The sequence below is a fragment of the Aedes aegypti genome, chromosome 3 (assembly GCF_002204515.2).
Source record: "Aedes aegypti strain LVP_AGWG chromosome 3, AaegL5.0 Primary Assembly, whole genome shotgun sequence".
Lineage (NCBI taxonomy): Eukaryota > Metazoa > Arthropoda > Insecta > Diptera > Culicidae > Aedes > Aedes aegypti.
In genome coordinates, this window is record NC_035109.1 from 404,282,682 (window position 1) to 404,305,452 (window position 22,771).

At 39.6% G+C, this 22,771-nt stretch overlaps 1 protein-coding gene across 3 annotated transcripts in view; it reads left to right on the plus strand.

Moving 5' to 3' along the window:
- The first annotated feature begins 10,417 nt into the window (after window positions 1-10,417).
- LOC5566703 (lysophospholipid acyltransferase 5) overlaps window positions 10,418-22,771 on the plus strand; it is a 29,920-nt gene continuing 17,566 nt past the window's right edge. The window contains exons 1-4 of one of the 3 annotated variants that reach the window (XM_021855664.1): window positions 10,418-10,604; window positions 11,040-11,527; window positions 19,340-19,564; window positions 19,629-20,123. In XM_021855664.1, the coding sequence (XP_021711356.1) occupies window positions 11,446-11,527; window positions 19,340-19,564; window positions 19,629-20,123 (802 nt within the window). In that variant the 5' untranslated portion in view covers window positions 10,418-10,604; window positions 11,040-11,445. Of the gene's footprint in view, window positions 11,528-19,339; window positions 19,565-19,628; window positions 20,124-22,771 lie in introns of all 3 variants that reach the window. The other 2 variants (XM_021855665.1, XM_001651061.2) reach the window with 2 other exon arrangements.

A 22,771-nucleotide genomic window follows, 5' to 3' on the forward strand; every position in this document is an offset into this window, starting at 1 on the left:
TCGGCAGGAAACCGTCTCTTTCACATATGAAGATATTCGGTTGCCCTGCATTTGTTCACATCCCCGATGTTAAACGGTCGAAGCTAGATAGTAAAGCTAAGAAGCTGCTGTTCGTGGGTTATTGTAGTGACAGGAAGGCCTACCGGTTCTTGAATACGGATACAAACGAGATCACTATCAGTCGCGATGCTCGGTTTGTGGAACTTCAGGAGGAGAAGACACCTGCGCTAGGTGGTCTGCAATCGGCTGGAGAGGAATTCGTTGAGGTAGAGACCACTAGCAGCCGTCCGAAGAAGCGAGTAGATGAAGAAAACTCAGAACAGCCACGGGACCAGGAGGAGTCCGAGGAAGATACTTTCTTCGACTGGGATGATGAACAGGAGCAATCTGACCAACCGGAAGCGACAAGAAAAGAGCAGAAGCGGAGCACCCGAGGCGTACTGCCAAAGCGGTTGGAAGACTACGTCGTCAACGCGGCGATGTTGGCACAGGAGGAGCCAGCGACCTACGAGGAGGCAGTGGCCGGACCCGAGCAAGGACTGTGGCAGGAAGCTATGGCGAAGGAGTATCAGTCGCTGATGGAGAACCGGACATGGAAGCTTGTTGAACTACCCGCCGGACGGACCCCAATCAGTTGCAAATGGGTCTATAAGAAGAAGCATGATAGTGTCGGCAACGTTTCCCGGTTCAAAGCACGGCTCGTCGCGAGAGGATTCTCACAGAAATTTGGAGTAGATTATGATGCCGTCTTTGCTCCAGTGGCGACTCAAACAACCTTGAGGATTTTGCTAACGGTCGCCGGGCAGAAGAAAATGCACGTCCATCACCTCGACGTGAAGTGCGCCTACCTTCACGGTAAGCTAAAGGAGGAGGTGTATATGCAACAACCGAAAGGGTTCGTTATTCCTGGGAAAGAGAAGTTCGTGTGTAAGCTTGAACGCAGCCTGTACGGCCTCAAGCAGGCCGCACGAGTATGGAACGAGACGATAAGTGTGCTGTTGAAGGAGCTCGGTTTCACACAGTCGGTGGCAGATCCATGCCTTTACGTGAAGAGATTGCCCGATGGTGGTGTCGTATATCTCCTTATTTATGTCGACGACATGATTGTGGCAAGCACGGTTGAGGAGGAGATCAGGTTGATCGAAGAACAGTTGCGAAAGAAGATATCGTTGACGTCGCTGGGAGAGGTGAAACAATTCCTCGGCGTTAGAGTGACTAGAGACGATGAAGGATGTTTCAGCCTGGATCAAAGTGTGTTTATCAAGGTTCTTGCGCAACGGTTCGGTTTACAAGACGCAAAAGGTTCAAGCATTCCACTCGATCCGGGATATTACCGCAGCCGGGTGAATAGTCAACCACTGGATTCGAACGAGCGCTACCATAGTTTGGTAGGAGCGCTTCTATATATCGCAGTGAATACTAGGCCGGATGTTGCCGCAAGCGTGTCCATCCTAAGCAGGCAGATCAGCAGCCCTACGGAGACCGATTGGGTTGAATTAAAACGTGTCGTACGATACTTGTTGAAGACCGCCTGCTACAAGTTGAAACTGTCTGCTGCGAAATTAGATCTCGTTGGATTCTGCGACGCGGATTGGAGCGGAGATCCATCTGACCGCAAATCGAATTCTGGCTATTTGTTCCAGCTTGGCAAAGCAACAATTTGTTGGGCAAGCCGGAAACAAACGAACGTATCTTTGTCCAGCATGGAGGCCGAATATATGGCCTTATCGGAAGCGTGCCGTGAATTAGTTTGGCTGAGGCAACTGCTAGAAGAAATTGGAGCACCGCAACAGAAGCCAACTACTGTACTGGAAGATAATCGTAGCTGCATCGAGTTTGTGGAGACTGACCGTAAATCAAGAAGATCCAAACATATCGACACTAGGGTGCACTACACCAAGGATCTGGTCGATAAAGGTGTGGTGGCTCTCCAATATTGTTCGACGGAGGAAATGACTGCGGACATCCTAACAAAACCGTTGGGAGCGGTGAAACAACAGCGATTCGTGGAAGCGATGGGGCTGGTCAGTACCGATGGCCGGACTGTACCGGTTCCGTGACGACGAGGAGGAGTGTCAGCTATAAAGTGGGGGCAGCGTTTATGGTAACGCCGTCACTGCACCGCCACGCTGGCAACACAAGAGAGAGAGAAGCGAAAGTGAACGATCATTCTTTTCATACCCATTAGTCTGTACCCGATATACGAAAGAATAAAGACGTTTAGAGTAAACGGTCCCGCGAGTTAAAAAGTTTTTTCCCTCTATCACGATACGCATTGTCCGGAGTGTTCCGGTGTTCCGCTGGCCTGTTGGGTGTCCGTATTCGTCGGTCGGTCCACTCTGTTGCCCTACAGTAGTTACGTCGTTCGTTTATGTCAACTTGAATATCGAGCATTTGTAATTGATAGTTCCATTTAAGAGGAAGTTGAAAATTTAAGTTTCATACTGCAAACTGAGAATAGTGAATGGCATGTTTCGTTGAAATTTGTTATATATGTGTAATTGATTCTAACTTTGCAATTTTCTACATTAAGTTTATCAATGGAAAACGTTCAATAACATCACGGTGGACGACAATCTATTGAATCAGTTTGAAAGCTATAAGGAAAAATCATTTCATTAGCAAATTGTGAAAATGTCCAAAGTAGCCCCTTTTTTTGTCCTGAAGGACACACTTTTTTCGCTATTCAAGCATTTTTGCTATTTCTTGATGGATTTGCCTCATATTTTGCACATTTGGTACGTACATATACAACTTAAATATAGGCAAGAAATATCAACATCTATCCATAATTCTAAGAGTTAAAAATCCTCAAAGTTAAAGAATGTGGAAATAATGTCAAAAGAAGCCCCGTTTGACGGTACTTGAGGAATTTACTTTGGAGTTCTCAAAGATTTCGTGGAGCAACTTCTGGGGAAACTCCTCTAAGCATTCTTTGAAAAATCAGTGAGAGAATTTGGCTCTGAAGTAAACCATGCAAAAATTTCTTAGGAAATGCAAGTACAGTATTGCCAATTTCCCACTTTCTCCGGTTGATTTTTACCAATGTTTTATCGTACAAACACGTCGCATCCCTTGTCGAATTAAATAGTGAAGGAATTATGTCAATCCATTGAATCATTTTCAAGCCAACTCGTGACAGTTTGTATGTCACGAGTTGGCTTGAAAATGATTCAATGGATTGACATCATTCCATTTTATGCTACGTTCAAACTAGAGCTGATATTACGTAATTTAGGCTCTCTTCATATCAGAAACCATACATATAGTTTTCACTGAAAATAAGAAGTATGACGTTTGATATCAAGATAGCCTATATTACGTAATATATGTAGAAGTACTGGCAACACGGCATCAGTTGTTTTGGTAATTTAAGAGTAAAAACCATACCACTTTACAGTGTATTTTGTTCTATTTCTGCTCGATCTACTTCAGTGGTCACCAAACTGCGGCCCGCGGGCCGCATGCAGCCCTCGAGAAGGATTTGTGTGGCCCGCGAATGGATTTTAAATATTAATGTGATGCGGCCCGCATGTTATATTTTTTTGATATTAAGGTTCATAATCCTTTGCTCTTGAAACTTTGTTCTTGAAAAGTCAATCTTCGAAATCACACATTTGATAGTATCTGCGTTCATCCATCTCTATGACATAAGGAGTGACATGAAACTGACTTTTTTTTATCAATTAATTATCAGCTCACAATCATTCAAAGATTCAAAGTTTCTAAAAACCAGAAATTTTCTTGAATTTTTAAAGAAGTTCCGGTAAATAGCAACCTGCAAAAAATTTTCAAATCCCCACTCTTCTGAACATACTTCAGTTTACAAAATTGTGCCATTTGTGCTTATTCTGCGCGGCGTGTGAGGTGAGACGAGCCGAATGAGGTGACAATTGTCGACTCGCTCCCATTTGATTATCATTAGTCGTCTCACGTCACTCGAGGTGAGAGCGACTTGTCTCGACTCACACGCCGCGCAGAATAAGCACAATTATCTTAGTCTTTTAGAGGTGTCCACAGAATTATGTTATTCGAAGTATTTCAAGATTAATTGCTTTTTGAATGTTTCCAACTGTTTCGATCTTCCATAAAAAATGGTCATTTTTGATGGGCTGACTGAGTATAATACTTTCGTGTTTTAGGAAAGTTCAGGTGAACCCACACTTTTGCACGATGACTTGAATGACTGCTTCATTGATTTTGAATGGTTTTCAGATTTTACCCTAAAATTTTGTGAGTGTTCTTCAAAGAATATATGATTATGATTTTAAAGAGACTTTGATTTAACATTCTAGTCAATCCAATGCTGAGAAAATCATCCATGTTTTTAGCGTGTTTTTTTTTTTGAAAAAATGTCACAACTTTAAGTATAAGTTTAGTACACACAAATCCCAAAATGAATTTTCATAAATTCTGTTATATTACCTAACATAATTTATAAAAAAATGGCCTTGTTTCTCTGACATTTATTTCCTTTGCACAAACCCTTTCCAAACCCCTCTGTTTTGATCATGAGGTTCCCAGAAATGTTTATCCATTTTCATCGAAATAGTGATTTTTTTTTGCAATCACATTAAAAGCTGTTAAAATTAATCCTTACAAATCTTGCGGCCCGCGACTCATTTTGAAAGCGGTTAGATGGCCCGTGTAGTCGGTTAGGCTGAGGACCACTGATCTACTTCCTGGCATAAAACCAAAAGAAAACTCGAGAAGAATAAACGTGTCCTAAAAGTAGTGCTTTGTAAGTGTTTTGTTCCGCAGTCCAATTCTCGATATTTTGTCCGATTCAGTTCGTTCGTGCGTGTCCGCCTGGTAAATGTCCATAATATCAGCTCTAGCCTCAACGTAGCATTATGTATATAGAAGATAGAAAATGTATAGCTAGAAGATATAGACAGACATATATCTTCCAGGGATTTCTTTAATCAGATAAATCAATGAACCATTATTTTAAACACCGACACATCAATGCTTTCGGTGCACAGTGGTTCCAGCTACAAAGGAGAGCGGTCGTAAATACGAAAGTCGGTATATTAGTCATAAATTTATGCAATTTGATATGTATTCGTGATCTACATGCCAAGCATTGCTTCTGATAAAAGGGGGAGGGGCTATGATTTTTACCCCCTCCCCCTCTACGTATTGACTTGAGCGATTTTAACATGATTTAAGCTTTATTCAGGTTTTCTACGTGTATTTTAGAGCAGCCTACTATGATTATAAATTTAAAACTCAAAATTAAGTTCCTTGACAGCTACCGTTTGTTGTTAATCAAGCTATGTTTTGATAAACTGGACATACGACACAAAAGCGATTTTCCACCAATCTGGTCGCAGCTGCATTGATGTGCAAATTGTAATATAACTACCGGGTACCCCCGTTGGTTTGACCACATTTAATCTGAACATTTTTTAATCTGTACCCCGCTAATTTGCACATCGTTCAGATTAAAAATGGTTCAAACGTCATTTAGCTCATGGAACGGAGTGAAGTGAGATGGAACGATGTAGAACGGAACGCAGAATCAAAACAAAACAGTGAAAGAGGTAACCAGAAACACGTTTCTAGGGTGACTAGATGTTCAAATTAATAAAGAACCCCGATGGTTTGCATGAGGTACCGTTCAAATTAGTGGGGGTACACGGTACATAGGTAAGTTTCATAGAAGAACGCATGAAGGGATTTGGAGGGGAAAGATTTTTTTCGGCTTAGTGAATGTTTCTAGAATTTCGAGTTTTTTCGAATTTAGGCTGTATATTTTATTTTTCATATAGATCGATAAAAACGTTATTGGAAACCAGTTCCATTGATAGCATACTTGTAAATTTTAGTTAACATTTCTGACAGCGTAATGAAAGTATTGAAAGTGTTTAGATTTTTATGATTTATATCTCCACTAAACTCAACTCACTTAAGAGACCCATATCAAAACGTAAAAGCAAGAGTTCAGTTAAAACAATTAAAGCACTTCACTAGACAACGGACTAGCATGCAACGCCCAGGGGCACAGTCGGAAAACACAAAAAGTTTTCCGACCTGGAGCGGGAATCGAACCCACACTTCTTAGCACGATTTGGCTACATGTCTTGTAACACTAACCGCACGGCTATGAAGCCCACAACCTTACTACAATGTTATTTTAAACTGAATGATGAGTTCACATTTATGAAAATTCATTTTTTACTGATCAATAGTGCTAGAGCAAGCATCTGTGCGGTGGTGAAGAATGACTGTGACATTCAGAAACATACTTAAAATTTATGAACAATTGTATGAGCAAACGAACTTCAAAATTTGAGCTACATTTTCTCATTGCCTATTTTTCTTTGATATGGGGCTATTACCATAAAGTTTCGATATATTTTCATCATACTTTAAAAATGGAAAGTTTCTAATTTCTTTTTATGCTTCCAAAACTCAACTTATAATATTCTCACATAAACCAAAAGCTATTTATTTAAAACATTCATGGCAAATAAAGGGATTACATTAAATTGAACAGATAATGTTAAGTATTTAGGCTGTGAAATGGTGAGCCGACAACTAGGATGGAGCGTCCAACATAGCTCTGGTCATCACAAGTCCCTACCTCACGCTTCCACGGGTCAAATGATGACAAAGACCGCCAGCTAAGGGTTGCGTACTTAGCTGGTAGTGCAGCCTGGGCACTGTTGTTTTTCTGACATCAGCTAGAGTGAGGAGGTGCGTCTCGAGCGTCTGTCCACCAAGGAGGTGCGGCTCAAACAGCGTCTGTTCTGGCATCCAGCGGCTGAGTATGAATTCTGTATCACGTCAGCTACACCTACACAGAAAAAAATATTTAATTTCCAATGTGATGTAAACTGAAGTCTACTGTAAAAATAAATCAAATTCATGTGTTGTTACAGCATCATGTAAGTTTAAATAAATATACCTTCAATTTTCAACTAAAAATGGTTGAATATTACATGATCGTGTAAATTTAAAGTGAATTCGATTGAAAAATAATGGATTGGTCGTTGAAATTTAGGTTTATTTTGATGCTCCAAATATGTGCATGAAAATAAACTTAAATTTACAACATATTTTTAGCTGTGTAAGGTGGCAGCCCCACCATCGTGATGTAGGTATCGCGACCCTGGTAAGGTAGCATATCGAATTTCTTACCTACCACGAAAAATAGTAAAAAAAGTAGTAAAAAATAGTAAAAATCGACCTGGTAACGAAATAAGGACTATGATTGGAAACTCGGTACCTGGAATGTCAGGATGGTCTAGAACTGGAGAACGTGAATTCAGGGCGGTTGATCCCGTCGCCAACACAGCCTTCAAATACAACATCTACCATAGTGGCAGTGATAAGGCAGAGCATGGCGTCGGATTCATAGTGATCGGGAAGCAGATGAAGCGTGTTATGCGGTGGAAACCGATTAATGAACAAATCTGCGTATTGAGGATACGGGGCAAATTCTTCAACTACAGTCTGATCAACATCTATGCGCCGACAACCGATAAACCCGACGACACGAAGGATGCGTTTTATGATTGTCTCGACAAGACCTACGGAGAGTGCCCAAAACATGACGTAAAAGTTGTTATCGGGGATGCCAACGCTCAGGTCGGAAGAGAGGATTTTTTCCGCCCTATAATTGGTACTGAGAGCCTTCACTCCGCCACCAATGACAACGGCCTAAGGCTATTAACTTTTGCTGCAGCTAGAGGGATGGCCATCAGCAGCACCTACTTTGCATGCAAAGACATCCGAAAGCACACCTGGATGCACCCAAATGGCGAGCTCTGCAACCAAATAGACCACGTTTTGGTGGACGGTCGGCATTTCTCGGATGTCATCGATGTGAGGACCTTTAGAGGCCCAAACATCGACTCTGATCACTATCTCGTTGTTAGTAAAATTCGTGCACGGTTGTCTACCGTGGCGAACACAAGAACACAGCGACCGTTGCGTTTCAATATCCAGCGCTTATCAACAGAAGGTGTAGCAGACGAGTACCGCCGGAAGCTTGATGAGCGAATAAGGGGATACAACGTAGGCGAAAACCTCAACAATCTGTGGGAGTCTATCCACGGTGCGATGAGCACAGCAGCGCGAGAGGTGATAGGTACTGCTCAGAGACGACCCAGAAACGGTTGATTTGATGAGGAGTGCCAGAATGTGACGGATGAGAAGAATGTTGCCAGAAGTCGGATGTTAGTGTCTGGTACCCTGCAGAATAGAGAGCGGTACAAGGAAGCTAGAGCAGCCGAGAAACGAATTCACCGCAGAAAGAAAAGGCAGTATGAAGAAGACATCATTACTGAGGCGCAAAACAGCATCGAACAAAACGACATGCGGAGATTTTACGAAACTGTCAATGGCGTACGGAGAAAAACTGCGCCGTCTGCCGTCATGTGCAATGAACGCGAAGGTAACTTGCTGACAGACAAAATCTTGGTGGCTGCCAGGTGGAAAGAACACTTCAAGCAATTGTTGAATGGAGAGAACACGAGCGCGTCTGAGAACAGATTAATCATCAGCAACGATGGACAAGCTGTGGAGCCCCCGACGCTAGGTGAGGTTAGAAGAGCGATTAAGGAGTTGAAGAACTGTAAGGCTGCTGGAAAAGACGAGCTCCCGGCCGAACTTTTCAAGCACGGCAGTGAGCAGCTGTACGAAATACTGCACCGTACTCTGTTAAGGATATGGGAGGAAGAAGAATTGCCTGCTAGCTGGCTGGAGGGCCTCATCAGCCCTCTGTATAAGAAGGGTCACAGATTGGAGTGCGCCAATTACCGAGGAATAACGCTCCTCAATTTGGCGTACAAAATAAAGTCGCGTGTTCTGTTCAACAGATTGAGACCGCTGGAGGAGTCCTTCGTCGGCGAATACCAAGCTGGTTTTCGTGAGGGCCGATCAACGACGGATCAAATGTTTACCTTGCGACAAATCCTTGATAAGTTCCGGGAATACAACTTGCAGACTCATCATCTGTTCATTGATTTCAAAGCGGCTTACGATTCAGTAAAGAGAAATGAGTTATGGCAGATAATGGTAGAACACGGTTTTCTGGCGAAACTGATTAGACTGATTCGTGCAACGTTGGATGGATCGAAATCAAGTGTGCGGGTTGTGGATGAGACTTCAACCTCCTTCGTAACCTTAGATGGATTGAAGCAAGGAGATGCGCTTTCGAACCTTTTGTTCAACATTGCTCTCGAAGGAGCTAAGGAGAGCGGGCGTGCAAGAAGCGGTACCATCGTCACCCGGTCGCATATGCTCCTGGGTTTTGCGGGCGATATCGATATAATCGGAATTGATCGTCGAGCCGTAGAAGAGGCATTCGTGCCTTTTCAAAGGGAGACAGCGAGGATTGGACTTACCGTCAACACCAGCAAAACTAAGTACATGATCGCTGGTAGACAGCGTGGTTCCGATCGTGATGTTGATAGTGAAGTGATGCTGGGTGGTGAAAAATTTGATGTAGTGGAAGAATTTGTGTATCTTGGTACTTTAGTGACTTGCGATAATGATGTTACCCGCGAGGTGAAAAGGCGTCTTGCAGCTGCGAATAGGGCTATTTACGGGCTCCGTAACCAGCTTAAGTCCCGTAGCCTGCAGACGAAAACAAAATTCGCGCTATATAAGACTCTTATCCTTCCGGTTGCTCTATACGGCCATGAATCCTGGACGTTAAAAGAGGTCGACCGGAAAGCGTTTGGAGTTTTTGAGCGTAAAGTGCTGCGAACAATACTCGGCGGTAAACAAGAAAATGGCATCTGGTGGCGTCGCATGAATCATGAGTTGTACCAAGTATATAAAGAAGTGGATATTATCAAGCTCATAAAACACGGCAGGCTGCGTTGGGCTGGTCACGTGGTACGAATGCTGGAAGAACGACAAGCAAAAATAATATTCAGTAGAGAACCCGGACGAGGCCGTCGGCTTCGTGGTAGGCCGCGCACACGTTGGCTTTTTGCAGTTGAAGAGGACTTAAGGGCATATAACGTTCAGGGCGACTGGAAGCGATTGGCTCAGGACCAAGCCCAGTGGAGAAGAATTATTCATTCGGCGTAGATTCAACGTAGCGGATTGTAGCCCATCAAGTAAGTAATGTTAAGTATTTAAAACTTATGCCGGATGAAAATTTACCTTTCAAAAATCACTCTAAATGTAAAAAAAATATTTAAAAGGTCTATACGTAAATTTGTCCACTTTTTAATTTTTAGGATTTATAATTTACCTTAGGTAACATGATTGGAGAACCGTCCTTTTGTCATCCCAATGCTATAAAATCTTTGAATTCGCTTTCTCTATCATGGCACACCTCGACCGTTGTTATTACAGATAGTTTATGTAGCAGCAGCCATATGACCTGACGTTTCTCGCAACTGTTATCTCGTTGTTCGTTTTTCGATCTCCTCGCTTTCTGTGTGTTATGCTTCGATTTTGCTAGTCAGTCTTCTACTGATCTTACCCATAGCACATTGTACCGACGGTGTCAGTCCGTTGAATTTTCCTCTAGGCATTAGATTTAGTATAAAATTCAACTCGAAATTACGTTTCAGACGTCGCGTCGATCGATTTCTTGGCAATCGAATGACATTCGAATTGCACAGGAAACGGAGAGCGTGAGTGGGCATAACTTCAGCATAAGGGCATTAGCATAAGCATTCTCCCTTCTTCGTTTGAGCGTACACTACCCTCTTTCCACGCATTCGCCCTGTATAATCTATGTGTATATCAAATCGTGTGTGAGTGTCGTGTCGGTCTGTGCGTGGCTTTCGTAGCATAAGTCTTCTTTCGACGTGTAACCTTGCCGACGAGTGGATCGTCACCAGCTTGCTGCGTTTCGCGAGGAAAAAGTGAAGCGTTTTCCTCGGGATTAAACGCAGGATAAAATAGTGAACTTCCGTGATCCTTTTTGGTTCGTGGTCGATCGAAAGAAGTCCTCCATCGGTGGAGACGCGCGATTGGTTGTGATATTTCGATGAAGCAGAACTAAATCCCCATTGGCTGTGGCTTCACGTGCTCTGCATGGATTAGCGAAAGTGATATAATTGTAGCAGGCCTGTTCCGCGTTGCCCCTCTCCATGCTGAAAATTTGCGACGTCGATAATAACAAACCGCTTTGTGGCGAAAAACAAATTATATAAGATCTGATGTGATACTAGTGCCGCAAACAGGACGATTTTGCAAATTTAAACGAAGGAAGTGTACGAAAACAAGCCGCAGATCAATGAAAATTGCATTCGTTTTGTATGGTTGAAAAAATCTATGTCAATAAAAAGGTTTCAGCAGTGAGAGTGAAGCATTGCGGAAGAGTCATTGCTGCGAGAGAGGCATATAAGGCAGTAGGCGATTTTGGAGGTCGCCTGCTGCAGTTTCGAGGCCTGCTGAGTTGAGTGCACAACATCCCATCGTCGTTGTATTTCTACGCATCGAAGCAGCCAAGGCGACAACGCAAACGTGATGCTGAATCCGGTGGAAGCACTAGCCAACCTATCGGGGGCATCGCAGCCTGCCATCCGACTGATTCTTTCCGTACTATTAGGTGGGTATAATTCAATAATTGGCATATTAGGTAGTTGGGGAGAAGGCACTTGTCGTCGTCAAATCAAAATGCGCTTACGGAGCGATTACGCGTTAGTTAGCTGTCCGGCGGGAGTCACGTTGTGCAACAAAGCGAAGCTATATCTCATAAGCGACTTGTGCTGTGGAGGCTTTGTCGTCTTGCAAGGCTAGAAGCGTAGACGGGGGCTCGTTTTAGATTGTTGATTTATTTCGTTTGGAACGAAATGGGAAGAAGTGTTGCCAGTTGCGCTTCGTTTGAAACAAATTTTGAAGAGTAGTTTGAATGATCTTTTAATAAAATTATAGCGTAGATATTACTTGCAGCTATGAGGGCTCAGAACTTGCTCTTCATTAGCTTGGAAGCATATCCTAAACCAGTGATTCCCAACCAATGGTACGTGGACCCCTAGGGGACCTTGACGGCCACGTTTATTTTACAAAGGATCAGTATTAGCAGTGTTGAGATTTTTTATATCTTGAATATACTTAAAATTTAATTCATTTGGTTATTTTCTTTCTACATAATTACAGATAAAATACTTTTCAAAGTCATCCTGTCAACAAGAGATAATAAGTGTTATTTTTCTGTACCAGCGTGAACATAAAAACTAAACTAACTTTGGTCCTACAAGCATTCAAAGAAACTTCAACTTTAACTAGTGGTATATTTTCGGATGCATACTTGGAAGATTTAGCCAGATCTTAAAAATATTTCTTGAGATTTTTGACTGACATCTCTAGTACTAATATTTCCTGCGAAGATTTTTGGTGGATATTGAACAAGGGTTTTGAAGAGTTCATGGCGAAATTATTATCGATTTCTACCGACGGCCGATAGTTGCCTCCCAAGAAGTTCATTAGCTTGTTTCTTGAAATATTCAAAGCAGCTTGCAGATCTGAAGCTTGGTAGCCACTTATCCTATGTTTGGATAATTTGTTGGAGAACTTCAAAGATTTTGAAGAAACCAATGTGGATACCCGAAGAAATCTTTCAAATCTTTCTGAAATTCTTTTTGGATGATTCTCGAAGAAATCATTGTACTCCTGGAAACATCTTCAACATAATAATGGCGAAGGTTTAAGTGTCAACTATCTACTTGATTTTTTGTAATTAGATGTAGGACAGATCCCTTTTAAAAGTTCTGTATTTTGTTTTTGGATATTTGGGATACTTGAGATATTTGGGAGGTTTATGGAACCTTCATTTCGAGGGGTCCGTGATATGTTTGTTGAATTTCAAAGGGGGTCGTGGCCACAAAAAGGTTGGGAATCATTGTCCTGGATACACTTATCCTGCAGCTCAGCTTAGTGTAGTATGAATTTCACCTGAGGAATTCTTTCTGGACGTGTTTCGATGATTCTTCGTCGAGTTTTACACAAATTATCTCCAGATTTTTCCCAATAATTCATCGACATCTTTTTTAGTTGTTCTCTTGTCTTTTATTTCAAGAACAAGCTGGCCTGCATTTGAAGGGAGTGGGATTTGATAAAGGGGGCAAACTCCCTGAGCCACAAACATTTAAAATATTGAAAGAAAAAAAAAACAGTTAAAAAATTATTAAAATTTCGAATACATGGTAACAGTTTTCAACACAATCACTTGAGAAGATATTTTCTTCAACACTTTGTATCAGAATATCACAGTGCGGTTTTGATCATGAATGATATTTCGGAAGCCCAAAATTTCTCTCAATGACTATTTGAGCTCTACTATTGTCTACTAAAGGCTTATAGTTAATTTTGAACGAATTTTACAGAATATTGATAAATAATCTTAAAGTTAATTAATTAAGCAGTTCTTTAAATTTCTCTATGCTTTTGAGGCCAAAAATGCCTAGGACTTAGATTTACAAACTTTATTGAACCGTGACCCACCTAACCACCATGCGAAATCTTTGCGACTCACCATAGGAGTCATGCACAAATTATGTCACGCTCCAAGAGGGAGGGGGTCGAACCAGGCGTGACAGGCCTTATAAGAATTTTGGAGGATTTATACAAAAAGTGTAATGAAGAGGTGGGGTGGTCAAAAAAGTTGAAATATAAATAGAAAAAATGGATATCAAAATTGTTATTCATCTCCATCCAAAAAGTAGATAAATCAAGGACCAATTGACTACCTAACAATTTATCATTTTTTTTGAATCGATTGATAGCTGAATGTCCTAGAAAAATCTTCTAAATTTGATGGTTTTGACAGGATCCAGAGCCGTATCGTTACCTCAAGGTACCCTTGGCGAACTTCCATTTGTGCGCCTCTTATCTTAGTTATTAATTTTTTTGATGTTTAATAAAGTTAATCAAAGTTTACAATAAACACAGCGTAACAAAAATGCAAAATCATGCAAAATAGGACAAGTTTTATTTAAGATATCGGGTACCCCCGTTGCTTTGACCATTTTTAATCACATCGTTCAGATTAAAATCGGTCAAACGTCATTTAGCTCATGGAACGCAATTAAGTCAAATGGAACGTTGGGAAACGGAACGAAGAATCAAAACAACCAATGAGGTGGAAAGAAACAAGTTTTTTCGTTGTGTATAGAGTAACTAGAAGCGCAAATTAAAAAAGAAACCGCGATGGTTTGCATGAGGCATCGTATAATTTTGTTTGAATTCCATAATTCAATTTTAAATGAATTGAATTTTTTCAACATGCTTGCAGTGTTCAAATTCTTTTTTTTTTCTTGTTCAAGGCTGGTTTGCTACTGACAAGAAAAGGAATCGCCTATCTCGATGCGTGGGAAATTTCTTGCAAGAAATGGTCAAGAAAAGCAGTTTTCTTCGATCACAGTACGCAGTTGAAAAGAAATGTCAATTCAAATAGAGCTCACTGTAGAAAATTTCGTGACCATTTCTTCCGCAGAAATTTTTACTTTTCTTGAGCTTTCGCATATTTAGCTTAAGAAACAATACTTTTAGAAATCTTAAAAAAATACATTTTGAGCATCTGAAGTATTATAATTTTTGTTGATAAGTATTGTTTAACACATGAAGTTTGGATTTTGTGGCAAATGAAGCAAATGAATTCCATAGAAACTGGTGAACTTGCATACAAGTTGGTTGAAATAGTGAAATTCTGTGCTTGAAACAAAAAAGTGTTCCGTAGTGAAACAAAAGGGATTTTTTTCAATTATGTTTCAACACTGATTATAATAGGGTAACGTTGATAGTTTTTGTTAAAAAAAAAGATTATTTCTGCATTCTGCTTTAAAGTTGATAGATAGCATAACGATTCAGTTTGAAAGCACCTATATTTTGTTTTAAAAAGACAATTTTATTCCGTCTTCAGCCAAAGGTTGCACAGACTGAACAACAATCACGAACATTAGGCAACGGACAACACGGAACTCCCAGTAGCTCAGGGATGAATTTGACGAAAAGTTTCCACCTACTGGAGCGGGAATCGAACCCACGCTTCGTGGCACAATATGCCTAAACGACTGACGCCGCAAACCGCACGGCCACGAAGCCATTTTTATGTAATTGAAAGTCGATTTTCGGTTTTAGGGTAACTTTGATGGTGTTTGGCCATTTGGCCGAATGGCGTTTGGCCGAACGTCATCTGGCCGAATGCTATCTGGCCGAACGGGTCGTGTGGTCGATTGACGTTTGGCCGAAATACGAACAAAAAAATTAATACTAAAATTTTTTCAACGCTGATGTGTAGGCTTCTTAAGTGTGGTCCAATAACTGATCAGCTGATCAATTTATTGATTTTTATGTTGTGACGGAATATCATGTTTGTCACTATAAAAGTGCTTTAAGAGAATCATTAGATCGATTCGTTAATTCATGATGAAATTTTGAACTGCACACATCACGTCAAGACTCTAAGTTTATGGTTGGTTCGACTTTGGGTTACTAACGGTGTGCTACGGTTTAAAGTGTTTTTAATCATTTCATTGAAACTTTTTCCTTCTTTTGAACATAAGTTACTCTTTCGAGTTATACTGTTTTCAAAGTTTTGCTTTATTTCATTTGAGAATTTTACCTTCTTTAAATTATCGGCGGTTCATTGTAGTTATACTGATATAACGATTATTTCATAAGAGATTTCTCCTTCTTTTGATCATATCTATCATATTGATACCGAAACATATTGTTTTAGCACAAGGGTTATCTTATGTCATTCTCTTCAAAGAATAAAATTGCAACGTGTAAACTGAACTCTGCACCTTTGCTTGCGTATAACAGTAAACTGAACAACTCGGTCAACACTTACTTCAAAGAAGCTCACTGGTTCTCCGTTGTGAAAGCTTGTGGTTGCTAGAACAATGAAATAATTTACTTAGTTCAATTCGAGGGATCGAAGAAAACCCATCCTACAGAAGGATATTCTTCTTTCTAGAACTTACATCAAAGAGCTTTTTTTTTTATTAATGACACTTTACACCATAGGGTGCATTCGTGTCAGATCAAAGAGCTAATTATTTGTATATCAATGATGATTTATTCTTCTTTAAGAATAAGCAGTTCTTTAGACTTCAGCTTCGAAATTCATTACAAATGCATTTTAGATGTAGTTGTAGATGTAGATGTAGTTCCCTATTACTTTCAATTTCAAGCAAATGGCATTCGGCCAAAAGATCCTTTCGGTCAAATGGGGTTCGGCCATATGACCCAGAACCACATTGATAATAGGTATGTGTACACATGGAAACCCACTACTAACCTACTGTTTAACATCATTGAAGTTGAAACTGGATTGAAAAGAACGTGGGTTAAATATTATGCATTGAAATGTGTAATTTATCTAATAATAAAGCTAAATTCCCATCAATATTCAATAATCGTATATAAAGTCTCGAATTTTCTTGATTCCAATGAAAAAAGCTCTAACATGAATTGTCTTATTTACACTCTTTACTTTTACATTCGCTTTGCTTAACTGATTAACCAAAATTATGTTATATTATTAAGTGTGTCAGTGGTCCCGCATTACAAAAGTTATCTGCATAATCAAAGATATCCCGAAAATCCCAACTAGAATTATGTGTGAATCGTTTCCAGGATAGTAAAACACATGGTCTCGTCTCAAACACCTTCAACTTATTTACCTTTCATTTCTATGCAGAATTACGTTAGAATGTGTTCAAATAATCTTAAAATTGATAATTCCTTGATTTTCTTTCAGGAATCTATTAATAGACCAATCAAACTTTTGACATGCTATCAGTAAAAATTGTTGAAAGCAAATGATTCGTCGACAAGAAAAAATTGAAGCTGTGGCGAATAAGGCACTTTTATTATTCAAAATTTTGCTTTGAGCGTCAATCAATTTGGGTTTAATGATTTTCTCAAACTTGCTTTAAAAACATAGATTAGAAACAATTGTTAGAGTTGTCACTTTAACTTGGGGTATTTCAAAATTATTTAAAAATGATTCCATATAGTTCCGAAACTTTAAATCATCTATATCTTGCCATCGATCTAGAAGCAAAAATTAGCTATTTTTCTTACACTTAATCTGTCTTCTCACAACAAACAGTTTACATCAGGGCTGCCCAACGTACAGCTCGCGGCTTCGTTTTGTGTATCCCTCGAGATGTACGAAGGCTTCTCAGTAAAGTAAAGTGGGGCAAGAGTTTCTTTTCAAGATTTTTAACTCAAATCAAAACAAAACTTATAAATGTTATGGTGGTTCGAATGATATTCAAGCAAGAGACTTTCACTCCAAATATTATTGAAATCGATTGAGATTTGGAAAAGTTATGGCTATTTCTTGTTTTTTGTCGTGTCAAGATTTGGTCAAACTTTCGTTGCATGGAACTAAATAAAGATAAAATCTTTTTCGATGTTTTATGGGGCGTTTCTAAGCCTATCATAAGGATGCTTTAAGGTGTATTAGTTTTTACATAAATGCTTTGAAACAATTTTTGGCCCATAGTGGGACAAAAGTTCGAATTAGCGGGGCAAAAGTTCGACCCATGTATAAACTCACGAAAGAATTTGTAAATAACCTAAAATCCACATATTATATTCAAATTTAGCAAAATTTTCCTGATCGTGCGAAAAATGTCACCAAAATTTTACATTTTCACTTAGTTTTACGAAAAACTGCTATTTTTGGGTATATTACAATTAACCCTGTTTTAGGTAATTTTTTTATGAAAATTTAGTGTGTATTTTTCAGCAAACATAAGTTTACGGCTGGTATAAGGTATGCCTGTCATGGAAGTATCAATATTTTGTGTGGGGGTGTGCGGGCAATAGTTCGTTTAAGACAATCAATTTTGAAACTGTTATAACTTAAAGTGGGTAAATATTTTGACATAAGTTTGCTCAGCAAAGTTATACCCAATATGTTGAAGGTTCACTGTAGGTATTTATTTTGTTTCAACTGCTAGTGTTTGTCTGGAAACTTTGGTGATACCACTAAGGTCGAACTTTTGCCCCACCTTACTCTATACCAAAGCTAGTTATTCAAACATTTGATTCAATTTTGAGCTAGTATTTACGTTTAATGATCCATTACATTACATACCATTAGTCTTCTGAATTTACCTGAATAAATATCACTATATTATGACCATGAATTATGGACTACTTTGGAAGAGATTGACGTGAAAACCTGGGATCTGCTAGGTTCTCATAAAGATGAAGCGGCTTTTTTTTACAAAATTTCAGGTATGATTCTCACAAGATTCTGGACATAATTTTCACGGAATACTTGGATAGATTCTCACAGAATGTTAAACAGCTTCATAACAGGATCTTTGGAATGCATCCACAAAATCCTACCCAGCATCGAATCAGATTCGCTTGGAAGGATTTTTCAAAAAAATATTGAGTAAATTTCTTATAAAATGTTGTGTTAGAATCTTATAAATGCATGGCACAACATCCTTTATTCTAAATGGACAGAATCGAATTCTAAAATAAATACTGGGAAAGATTTTGAGAATCCTGAGTTGGGTTTCAATTAACTCGAGGAAAATTTTAGGATAATACCAGGTTGAAGTCTGACCTTGGCTAGACTCACGTTATCCTGGTAAAATGCTTACCAGAGTCTTGGGGAAGTTCACCACAGAAGCAGGAGATGCTCAGAAACAATAATCTTTTGTGATGATTTCAAAAGAAACTTTTTTCCTCTGACTGACTTTACGATTTTACGAAAATGATGGAATTGCTCGTACCGTAATCTGGGGGCAAATTGATCATTGGGTGAATTTGATCTGGTCGGTACCAAATTGCATTTGCTTCCAAGGATGCTTAATGTTTCGTTGGCATCATAGACGTTTCATGTTTATAGTTTATAAATGTCCAATGATAAACCCCTCATATTATATTTTAATTAAAGTCAGTTTTGCATAGGTTGGTTAAGCTCAAGTGTGAGTTATTGAACTCATTTCTAAAATCGTACATCATAACAAGCATAGTTCTTTGCATATAAAACCGTTTACTCTCGAATAACGTGCTGCGAACGTCCTATTTTAAAGATAAAAATACAGGAAACTTCTGTTGAACATAAGATATCAGAAACCTCATATTACAAAACACTAGTTCAGTAATCAAACTTTGTGATGCATTTTTAGTTTCAATCGAAACAAGTTATAAGATAGCCCTGGCTCTACTGCCACCTTTAAAGGTCAGCAGGTCAGCATGATAAACCAGTCCGATCGCTATTGATTTTATGTTCGTTATTTTTAGCCACGCCGCTCACTGTTGTTCATTATTCGATGCAACCGCCTACTACACTTGTCGCGCAATGCAACCCCCTGTCTGAACAGTGTACACCCATCCCCATTCTAACAAACGCGTTTTCAATGCCACATTTTCTCTTTTGCAGCATATCCTCTCGGCGCAGTCTATCGGAACCTGAAGACATCCATCACGGTGAAGAATCTCTACATCGCAGTAACCGGTCTGGCCATCGTCATATTCAACTATGGATTCGACCTGTATCACAGCCTACTGGCGGTGGCCGCCAGCTATTTCCTGAACACATTCTTCGCCACCAGCAGCCTACTGGTGCCGCTCAGTTTCTGCTATCACCTCGGCTACTTGCTCATCGGTAAGAGCTGTTTACTGTTGATGTTCGAATCATCATGACCTACTTATTTTCCTCTCGCAAACAGGCTACTACTACACCACGTCGGACACATACGACATCAAGTGGACTATGCCCCACTGCGTACTCGTGCTGCGATTGATCGGATTAGCGTTCGACATTTCGGACAGCCGCGAAAAGGTGCTCCAGAACAAGCGCGACGATAAGTGCGTCGAAGTGCCCTCGCTGCTGGAGTTGATTGCTTTTACGTACTTCCCGGCATCTGTGCTGGTAGGGCCGCAGTTTACATTGCTGCGCTACAAGCGCTTCGTGAGTGGCCAGTATGAGCAGTACACGACCGGTGCCCCCGCGTATGCGGCCAAAAAGTTCCTCCAGGGAGCGTTCTATCTGGTTGTGAATCAAGTTGGGTCACAGATTGTGCCCGATTCGTACCTGCTGTCGCCGGAGTACGAGGACGAGTCGTACTTCATGAAGCACGTCTACATGGGCATGTGGGGACGAGTGTCTCTGTACAAGTACATCTCGATTTGGCTGCTGGCCGAGGGTGCTGCGGTTTTGTTTGGTGAGTAGAGATGATGTGTTTACTTGAGAAAGTAAATTAGTCGACTTAGGAGAGATAAGACACTATTTTTAGCTTATCAGATGCATCATTAAACTCTCAGCGAATGTATAGCGGATTTCAATTATTTTTTGTTAGTATACTCATACAGATTTCTAGTTTCTAAAAGTGGCCAAAGGATCTAGGGAATATTCCTGTCGCTGGAGTTATTCCGGTGGATCTTTGGGTCAGGTCGGGTAAAAAGCGTGCTGTGAAAAACGATTAAATTGGATAACCATGTGTCCTGCATTTGTTTGATCCTTCAAATGTCTATTTTCGGGTCTCCGGGACGCCTCAAATTTACGATAAAGTGGGCAATTTGTATCTTAACATCTGTGGCAAGCTTATGGGAGCACAACTATTATGTTTGATATTTACTTTTAGAGAATTGAAACGGTTTAGTATACAACAAATCTATAGCCGGTTCATCAGGTCAGGGCATTTAGCCCCAGTGGCCACATCCGGTACATCCTACCGTGCTAAATTCTTCATTTATAATGTTGAATAACAGATCTGAATGATTTATGAAAATTAAAATGATTGCCTTTGCAAATAAAGTAAGATAACTTGGCATGTCCCAAACATCGCTTTTTTACCCGGCTTGACCCAGTGACCTACCGAAATAACTCCGGCCAGAGGAATATTCCCGAATTCCTCAGGCTTCTTCTAGAGGCTACTGACAAAAAACTATTTGAATGCGTTAGGTATTCCATGAGTGGTGAGGGTCTTAGTATTTCTGCTTTTACTCAGGCCTATACGAGTTAACCAATCTTGCTAGAAGTTCTATGGGTATTCTGGTAGAATTTGCCGATAGCGAAAGTTTGTTATTTTGATGCGATTTATAGACAGTTATTCTGGGATTCTTATGATATCCCGGATCTGATTGTCATGCGGTTCCAAATTTTTGTTCAAGGTACCTTCAAGATGTGTTTCAGGATATGATCTGGACATCTAAGCATCTCTCCTGAGATATAAAGAAGAAGATTCTCCAAAATTTTTTTAAGGATTCTTTCAATCATTCACCCAAAAATGAAGATTTCTTCAGGAATTCCTTCAGGTATTGAAGTCTCAGTGCATTATTCTATGAATTCCTCCAAGGATTACTTTTGTTCAAATCTTTTTCAGGAATCATTTGAAGTGAGAGATTTCTGAATAAACTCCTAGAGTCAGTGGCGCAGGAAGTGGTTAGGATTGTCCTACACGCGATTCAACAAAACAAAAACACTAGATCAGCAGAAACTCGATCAACGTGGCACTTACTCTCATGGAGAATGGAAGACATGATAAGGTTTTTCATTGTATTCTCATGCAGAGTAAAGTATGACATGGTTTGTACATGACCCCCAAAAGTTCTGCCTCGTGAAAAGAACGATAAGGTATTGAAAATCCTGGGAACTAACTGTAATAATTGATACATAATACAAGAAACTTCTTTAACCATTAGAAATCAAATGGAGCAATCCTCTATAGCGTTTCTGAATGAATTCATAGATGGTTTCTAAAATATATCTACGACCACCCCTGTATTTGTTCTGGGACATATTGCCGTTAGCATTCCTGGAAGTAATTCTTGAGATGTTTATGAATCATCCATAAAATCCATAAATAAATTATCAGAAGATTATTGAATAATCTTTGGATGAAGTAAGGAGTTAATCTAATACCAGTCGCGTCGTGTTATAAACAGCACGGGTGTGATGGTGCTAGCGATTTCTGAACATGCGATCACTCTCGATATAATCTATCAAAGTATTGCTGTATCTCTTGAAGATTTTCAGAGCAATTCCTATAGATTTTGTGATGTCTAGAAGTTCTTGGTTGATTTAGAATGGCCGTAGAAATTTTCTGGAAGTAATTTCTAATTATTTCATTAAAAATTGTTCGATCAAATTCCTACTGATATTGTTTAGCATCATTCATAACCATATTTAGGGCAGATTATGATGATTTTTCCGAAAAAAAAATCGCAGAATTGTTTAAGAAATTCTATCGAAATATTTGACGGAGTTTCTGCACGATGACACACTTTTCAACCATCTTCATTTTCTCCTGAAAACTTTTACGATTAACCGGGTCACTTCGGAATAAAGAAACAAAAAACTACACAAATTCACAGAATTTTTGCTGTCCATTTGTTGTCTAGATATAAATAAGAAAATTAGAACAACCTCACTGGGTAGTAAAGGCAAGAGGTTTAGTCTATTTCTTCAAATTTGTTTGGTAAAATTCATTTAAAAAGGATATAAATATAAAATATAATGAAATTATTTAATATGAATGCTAAAAAATATAATCCAATGAATGATCCTAAGGACAGAACTGATAGTAGATTTATTTTTAGACACTTGGTTTTTGTATTATCTTAGGATATTATCTGGGAAATTTTTAAGAGTTCAGGAGTTATTTCAGAGATCCTTGTTCATTAAGGGTGACTTCAAAACTTACCCAAGTTTTATCAGAGCTAGATCGGCGGTGCGTAAATTGAATTGGCGCGTAAATTGAATCAGTGCGTAAAACGAGGGAGCTTAGTTCGTAAAACGAGGTTTTGCCTTTTGGAGGCAAGTTGTATGAACTTACTTTTTATCATCAAAAAAATATGCTCTTGTTACACC